General features: G+C 32.3%; 1 protein-coding gene across 1 annotated transcript; it reads right to left on the reverse strand.

Annotated features, from left to right (window-relative positions):
* Nucleotides 1–524: 524 nt before the first annotated feature.
* On the reverse strand, nt 525–4,412 carry LOC136203433 (WUSCHEL-related homeobox 1). Its single transcript, XM_065994589.1, has 4 exons — nt 4,120–4,412; nt 3,554–3,868; nt 3,347–3,435; nt 525–1,884 (listed from the first exon to the last, which is right to left on the reverse strand). Exons 1-4 carry the CDS (start codon nt 4,295–4,297, stop codon nt 1,357–1,359), a joined length of 1,110 nt encoding a protein of 369 aa, XP_065850661.1. The 5' UTR covers nt 4,298–4,412; the 3' UTR covers nt 525–1,356.
* Between the last annotated feature and the right edge of the window lie 4,486 nt (nt 4,413–8,898).

Raw genomic sequence — 8,898 nt, forward strand, 5'->3', positions numbered from 1 at the left:
GCTCCGCCACTGCACACCATCATACATTAAAAATACAGACTTCTTTAATTGCATAGTCATTTTCTCTCATCAATGATTCCGTAACATTCCGATTCCGATTCTGAAGTTTGAACCAAACGCTCCCCTAGATAAGAGTACTACAAAAGTCGCTTCGTTACCATTAAACACACCATCGTACATTAAAACTACAGACTTCTTCAAATCGCGTAGTCATTTTCTCTCGTCGGTGAATTTACAGACGCAATAATCATCACTAATTACATAAAAAGGCCTCTCAAAGTGACATTTTTCTCATAATGCCTGTTCAATTGGAGAAATAAAATTGAAGACACACATGCACAATTCAGTTACCAAAAGAAGAGCAATTCTGTCAACATTAATATCTGCAAAATCATATCAAATATAGTTTTTTTTGTTCATTGATTCAACCAACATGGTCCAAATGCAATTTAGGGCACTTCAATTCTTTCATATCCTCTACACCCATTCCATGAAATGTAACATCATCATCATCAATACCTCATACTAAATTCATCTTCCAATTTCCAACAAAATTACAAAATTCCATAACCTAACCCATTGTTTTTACATCCATACATAGCAAACTCCTAATAATTACCTATTAGCTACCAAGTCAATCAAAAATATTATATTAATCAGTCAATTTTTTCCTTCACCATCCAATTGAATCTGAAAAGGACTCGAACCCGAGACCTAGCTTAAGCAGAAGGAGAGCGGATTAGTTCTTCACGGGAAGACACTTAAAAAAACCGGGAAAGTCTATAAATTGTAAAGTTCTTAACTTTTTTCTAAGACTCGAACCTGACACCTTACTTAAACAGAACGAGAGCGGATTAGTTTTTGATGGGAAGAAACTTAAAAACCCGGAAAGGACTATGAAGTGTAAAGTCATAACTTATTACTATTTTCACCATTAAGAAGACTCGAACCCGACACCTAGCTTAAGTAGAAGGAGAACTGGGAAGAAACTCAAAGAAACGGGAAGGACTATGAAGTGTAAAGCTCTTAACTTTCTACTATTTTCACTATTGGTAAGACTCGAACACGAGACCTAGCTTAAGCAGAAGGAGAGTGGATTAGTTCTTGATGGGAAGAAACTCAAAGAACCGGGAAGGACTATGAAGTGTAAAGCTCTTAAGTTCTTACTATTTTCATCATTTGTAAGACTCAAACCCGACACCTAGCTTAAACAGAAGGAGAGCGGATTAGTTCTTGATGGGAAGAAAACTCAAAGAACCCCAAAGGACTATAAAGTGTAAAGCTCTTAACTTTTTACTATTTTCACCATTGGTAACACTCGAACCCGAGACCTAGCTTAAGCAGAAGGAGAACGGATTAGTTCTTGAGAGGAAGAAACTCGAAAAACCGGGAAGGTGGGAAATTAGCATTGATGGCAGCTGATGAAGTCTCAATCTCTTTACCATTAATGATATGTTTACCCTCATTAATAGTATTACTACGTAAAGGAAAGAGTTGAAGAGTTTGAGATTCCCCACATCCGTTTTCTCCATCTTCTTCATTGAATAAATGGGCAGTTTCTGAGCAGTAAGGAGCTAAGAAAATGTTGGTCTTAATGAGCTTTGGGTCCATTGTTCTTATTGTAGGTATTGATGATGTAGATTTTGTTAGGGTTGAAAAACTTGCAGAGGAGGAGCTTGTTGTGTTGTTTATTAGGTGGGTGGGAGGAGATGGACAAGACAACTGCATCATCTGCTGCCACGTGTCATTCCTTTGAATAAAGTTCTTTCTGTTTTGAAATTCCATTTCATCCAATTGGTACCATCCTTCTTCAATTTCTCTACATTCTGTCACATTTCCCCCTTTTCCTCCTGCTGCTCCTGCCCTTTGTGTTGACATTAGCTCCTGACATTTCCATGCAAATACCATTATCAAATTCAACTCGATCTGACACGACACGATTATCATTTACCTTGCATTTACGTCATATAAAATATAACACAATTATAACACTATAATCCAAATTAACACGGCCACTAGTGAGCTGTAATGGCCTATATTGCACGGACCCTTCTAGACAGTTGTGTCTATTTTCTTTTCTAGACTATTTTATGAAGGTTATATTTTACAAATATCGTATGTTTCCATGGTCATACCCGTTTTTGTGTCCGTGTCAGTGCAACATAGGTAACCGCTTTATAATCAATGGTTCTGATTTAATATATAATAACATAACACAATTATAACACGATAATGTGAAATGATACCTCTACTTTAAAACTCATTAAGGTAAATAAATATTATAGTAGTCCGGATAAAATGGACCGAACCCATAAATTTTAGTAAATGACTGGCTTTATAACCGATGGTCCTAGTTCAGTGCAGACCACAATGATCAACTTGCAAAGGAGCAACAAGTTGATTAGGGCATTTGTGGACATGGGTGAATGTTTGTCCTTTATCCGATTATTTGGTTCGAGATCTAAGGATAGTCAAGCACGGATTAAGTGGATTCTCTTTCAACTAAGTTTTACTTACATATATTAAGATTCGAAGTTGAAATCTCTATCTTAAACAACTTAAGGGTGTTAAACACTCAAGTTAAATCTCTATCTCATCCATGTCCTCAAATGCCCTAAGTTGGTTAGGGTATTATTTGGCTAGTCAAGCACTCATTAGTGGAATTCTCTTAAGTTTTACTGTATACATTAGGATTCAAAGTCAAAATCTCTATCTTAAACGACTTAAGGACATTAAACACTCAAGTTAAATCTCTATCTCATCCATGTCCTCAAATGCCCTAAGTTGGTTAGGCTAGTCAAGCACTCATTAGGGGAATTCTCTTAAGTTTTACTATATACATTAGGATTCGAAGTCGAAATTTCTATCTGAAACTCGTTAACCACTCAAATTAACCTATTGTTTTGTGAGTTATGAGATAGATATTATATATAAATGGAGGTTAGAATTGTCTATTTTAGGATCACGAGTGAGCCTAGATGAAAGAACATTCAAAAGGGTACCTAAATAACTTGTCTAAAGTCCCATGCCACGAAGCCATAATAAGCACAAACACCCAAAAAGCCAAAGAAAAAAAAGGAAGCAAGCAAAGATTGATAACACACACAGCAGCCCCGACAGAAAGGAAGTAATGCAGCTTTTAAACCCTTTTCATTTCCCAACATCTTGTTTCTTCTTATCTTCCCTATATATATGAACTTTCAATTCTTTCTTTCTTTCTTTCTGATCTTTTCTTTTCTTTTCAATTCTTTTCTTTTCTTAATCATAAGCTAATAATCAAAGCTTAATTTTTAGGATTAAAAGATGATTAAAGTGAAAGAAAAGACAAAAAGATAAGAGAATAGACCTCTGGTAGTGTACTGCAGTAGTTAGTAGTAGTAGAGAGAGCCCAGTTCTTAATCTGTTCACCTTCTTCATAACCTGTCCTATTTCCTCCTGTACACAAAAAGAAAAAACACAAAAAGAATTCAACTTTTTAACTCTTCTCTTCTCTTTCCATCTCTAAAACATACAATCTCTTCAAAAAAAACAAAAGGGTTTTCTTATAATTCACCTGATTCTTGATGCTGCTGCTGCTGCTGTTGTTCATTGTCTGAGGAGCATACAGCTGATTCCATCTGACGACGTCGTTTCTGCCTTTCTCTTGCTTTGTGGTTTTGAAACCAGTAGAACACATTTTTTCCTTCTATTTTCCCATATCTTCTAAGCTGTGCTGTTATGTGTTGAATTTGTTCTGTAGATGGTGTTCTTGTCCCTCTTCTGTATAGTTCTTCAAGTGTTCTTAATTGTTCTGGTGTTGGATTCCATCTTGAACTCACTACAACTTGCTGTGTGTGGAAATCTCTCTTACTTTGATCACTCATACTTGCTGCAAAACATTCAATACACATAAACGAAAGCTATTCTTAGACGTTAACTATCAGAAGACAACACAAGTAAGGTCTTAGAATAGAAACGGAAGCTATTCTTAGACGTTAACTATCAGGAGACTACACAAGTAAGGTGTAGGAATAGAAACGGAAGCTATTCTTAGACGTTAACTATCAGGAGACAACACAACTAAGGTCTAAGAATAACTTTTATTATCGATATAGCGAAAAATGAAGAAATAAAACATACCCAGATGATGATTGAGTGAGAAAATATCATTTCCATGGTGTCCAAGACTTCTAAGTCTAGGAGGACTAGTGTTTGAAGGAGGCATTGGTGTTCTTGGCATCAAAGGTCTAAGCTTTCTTCCATTGAAGGATTCGGGTATGCCGAAATCTCCACCATCACTACAACCCATCATCCACATTTTATGCAACACAAAAGGGTATGGAAAACAAGGAAGATAGAGGGAGAAGGAGGAGATGGAAAAAGAGAAAGCTAAGGTGTTGGGTTTAATAGGAACAAGAATGGAATGAAAGAGAGGGGGGGTACCTTTATAAGAAAAGTAAGAGATGTAATGTATGTTTGTTTATATATATAGAATAGAATAGTTTTTGAAAGTGTAATAATTAAAGAGAGTGCTAGTTTTGGAATGGGTTAGATGAGGTGAAATGGTTGTTTGTGTATAAATAAATTGAGATTTGTTAGGAGATGGGGATTGATCACTCTATACTATACTCAGTCTAGGCAGATCTCTAGCTACTACCAATATCCACAACCAGATTGATAGAGAAAGAAAGAAAGAAAGAAATTTGTGTGTTGATTTATTATTATAGAACAACAAAAAAGTGAGCAAGACATGAGGTTGACTAGGCTATTCTAAGCAAAGATATATGCTTTATGTATTATATAGTAGTATATATCTTTTCTATTAGGGTTAAGTTTTTATAGTACCTCTAGTCAACTTTTTTCTTTTCAATACATGTTATAGTTTAAGGGTAAAGTCAAATTTCTCATCGTTTTTTTGGGAAGTACGAATTTAGTATAACGTACAAAATCGTGAAAATTTGTTCGTTATATTTTCACACAAATCAAATTGACTCATATTTAAGGAAAAATTGAAACGGGCTGGTTTGATAGTTATATGATTTGATATTAAAGATTCTAAATATTTTTTTTTTGTTTTGATAGATTAAAGATTCTAAATAAGTTTGTCGATAAATTAAAGCAGTTTCGTGCATCTTGATAGGTTATCTGTAAGTAAATATGTTAAACACTTAACTTTTGTGTGATTATTTATACATGACAAACTTAGTTGTTGGTATTTTAGCACTTTGTTTGTCGATGTGTTAGTAACATTGTGAACATTTTAGACATGATTGATATTTGAAAGATCAATATGTGAAAGTCGAATAACAGAACCTGATAACAGTTAAATCAGTATGGTCAAATGTTTAGTTACGTATAAAAGTAAAGTTTATATTGCTTGAAAATATTATGAGTAAATTTTTACCATTTTATATGTTAGGAAATGTGCATTTTCTCAAAAAAAAAAATGATAGGAAAAAATTTGGACCTTATTCATATATATTTAATATGAAAGAAGATGATTGTTGAAGTAGTTTCGTGCATCTTGATAGATTATTTGGAAGTGTGTTAAATATAGTAAAACATTTTAGACACTATAGATTTTTTGCGATTAATTTATATGTAATAGATTTAGGATCCGTTTGTTTCACCTGCTCCTGTTTGTTGTTTGCTGCTACTGATGGGTAGCAGATATTAGTTGATTTTTCTATAAAAAACAGTTGTTTCGCATTTTTACCAAACGTTTTTTGTCTCATGTTTAGACTTAAAAGGCAAAAAGATGTCACACCCGACCCTAGACGACCTCAATCGGCATCGGGCGTGAAATAGAAAGATCATAATCAATACTTAAGAGTCTCCAAATTATCCAACGCCATTATATTACAATTAAACTACCAAAGTTCTCACCATAATTCTCACAATAAGCAACAACTTCCAAATCTCGCCTAAACGGTCGGTAACCTTCTCTATATCATGTACTTTTTCACCTAAAAACATTAAAACATTTAAAAACGTGAGACAAAAATCTCAATAAGAAAACCAACTTTATTTAACATAGCTACATATATACATTTATAAAGAGATTTAATCAAAACCTTATAAAATATACTCAAAACTTAAGTTGATATAACTTTATATATATAATTCATCTTATCAAAACGAATCAAAACAAATAAATGTTTTATCAAACCATTTCATAATCAAATAAATGTTTTATCAAACCAACTTGTAATCAAATAAGTGTTTTATCAAACCAACTCGTATTCAATCAAACGTAAAACTTTATATCAAAATCAATCATAACCGAAAACATAATCCAAATGAACTTAAAACATTGAATCCATCATCGAGTTTCTCCCCTTAAGTATCAATACATAACCACATATATAATCGAGACGTCTCTTAACATTGCTTATCCCATATGGTCTTACCCAACACTTCGCTGCCATACCCAATAGGTCTTCAGACTGTGTACACAGGTCATTTCCCTCACTGAACATGGTCTTCAAATATAAAACCACCGATCCGGATAACTCTCGATGGATATAAAATCATTAAATCATAACGTGCTCAAATTTCCTTTCATAATCATAAATCATTTAACTTCAATTAGCCCTTTTGTATCATAAAAATCATATTTGGACTTTAACCCAAAATAATAACAACAATAACCGCAACAGATTTCTCAATCCAAAAACAATTCGTAAGAAATCATCAAATTCATTTTGTTCAATATAGATATATATTGAAACCAAAAACATATATGTATATATGTAAATCAACCAAATTAAACCTTAAATCAATATAATCAAGTAAAATCTGAAATTCACATAGAAGCATAGTCAATAGCTTCATTTGAACCGTAATTTCACAATAAAAAGCAAAATCATGAAAAACCCTAATTTTACAAAATTCCTGCATAACCCTAAAAATCAATTTCTAGAAATTCTTTGATTATATATATATTTATATACATCAAACTCAAAATATAGTTGATAGTTACTTACCTTGGCTACTAATTGAAAACCACAAACCCGTTCAATTCGTCGCTAAACTCTGTCTAAGATATTTCCTCTCCAAACACTGTCGAAACTCAAAAACTCTTCGGTTAGGACTTAGATCTATATATAAGGATGCTATGTTTTGAATTTCAAGTGATTCGAACGGTCCAATCTCCGTAAATCAAAGAAACGGTGGAGAAACGGTCGAAGAACGATGAACTGTCTGAAAATGAGATAATCTATATGCCGCCTGCGATTTGAGATATATATCTCAAATTTGACAAATATCACGTTTGATCCTCCATTTTTATATAATCTTTGAAAATTACTCTAAACTTTTAATATACACTTAAAACCATCAAATTAACTCCAAATTTTTCCTATAACACCAAATAAAAATCATACACCTAATAATTATAATATCTATTACTATCAAGGTATAAATTCTAGAAATTTAGACACGGACGTGACAATTTTCCCCACATTAAGAAATTTCGTCCTCGAAATTCACATTCTCTAATCTAAATTTTCTTCCTCAAATATCTCCAAGTTCACAAAATTATTTCAAATTATCGAGATTCCTCATAATCATCATAAGACCACAAATTCTAATGTTTCCTTCCATTAACTTCATCATTTATCCATATCCACATCACTGTAACAATTATTTATACATAACTCTTACTAACTCTAAACTCCAACCTAGTTAATTCCATTACCAATAAATCCACAATAAAACTTCAAATATCATATATTCAATTTTATATGATATGATATACTTTATATTCATATCTTCCTATCATTAAACCAAATCTCACTTTAATAGATTTAAATCACAATTGATTTCATCCACTACATATATATCAAATATATTTCACCTATCTCCAAGTTCTATAGACTTCAAAAATATCACTTTTGAACCGCTAATATGTACGATATTATATGTTCCTTAACCTTTAAATAATCTGAATCAATGATTTGCATCAGCATATAATCTTACTTCATCATAATAATAATACTTATAATCTATAATTTTTCACTCCAATCATGATGAATATGAACTCCAAGTCATCATCATCAATCAAATATAAACCTTATATCGATAACATATTTCCTATATGAATATCACATTGACTTATTTATTTTCGTAAAACCTCTATAATCAAATCCTTATAATAAGAAAAATCAATATAGATCATTCTTATACCCATCATCCTATATCCCGGTAATAACTCCAAATAAAGTTTCTCATCAAATTATATGGATAACAAATACGATTTATTTAAATCGCAATGTGAAAGTTTTTGAAATCTCCAAGCAATATCCTCAAACACAATAAAACCTAAAAATTATTCAATTTCTTTATTTGATCTATAAATACTCAATTTGATCTTTATGTACATTTATACTATAATCCTCGAAACTTCAATCTTTTCTCCAAACCATATAACCAAGGAAGATAGAGTACCTCATTTATTCAACTTAAGATTCTCTAATACACTAAATTCATGTTATAATCTCTCAATCATTAATCAACTTCCAAAACAATTAATTGAAATCTCCACATTCTCGCTTTCTTAATCACATATATATTAACTTCAAAACTCATCATATCATTTCAAAGTCTCCTAACCTTACTTCACATCTGAGATACGTATATTTTTCAGCTAACTATTAAACTCTCAAATATCAATTCCAGGTCATACTAAGGAGAAAAATCAAAACAAAAACCAAATTCTGGTTTAAAGCTAAAATGACCTACATATTCCGTTTATAGCCTAACTTCTTCATACGGAGTCCGAATAAGACGATTCAGAAACCTTTGGAAACGTAAGATCATCATAAAGAACTTTCATTTAGGACTCCATGACAGATTCGGCTTCTATCTGGTCGAAAAATGCATCATAAAATTCAGATACGAATTTGATTCTTCAGCAGC

The sequence above is a fragment of the Euphorbia lathyris genome, chromosome 8 (assembly GCF_963576675.1).
Source record: "Euphorbia lathyris chromosome 8, ddEupLath1.1, whole genome shotgun sequence".
In the NCBI taxonomy this organism is placed as follows: Eukaryota; Viridiplantae; Streptophyta; class Magnoliopsida; order Malpighiales; family Euphorbiaceae; genus Euphorbia; species Euphorbia lathyris.

Coding starts and splice junctions, on each gene's coding strand:
- LOC136203433 (XM_065994589.1), bottom strand. CDS start 4,297: ATGTGGATGATGGGTTGTAGTGATGGTGGAGATTTCGGCATACCCGAA. Junction 3,869..4,119: donor CTCACTCAATCATCATCTGG/GTATGTTTTATT, acceptor AATGTTTTGCAG/CAAGTATGAGTGATCAAAGT. Junction 1,885..3,346: donor ACTGCAGTACACTACCAGAG/GTCTATTCTCTT, acceptor TGGAAATGTCAG/GAGCTAATGTCAACACAAAG.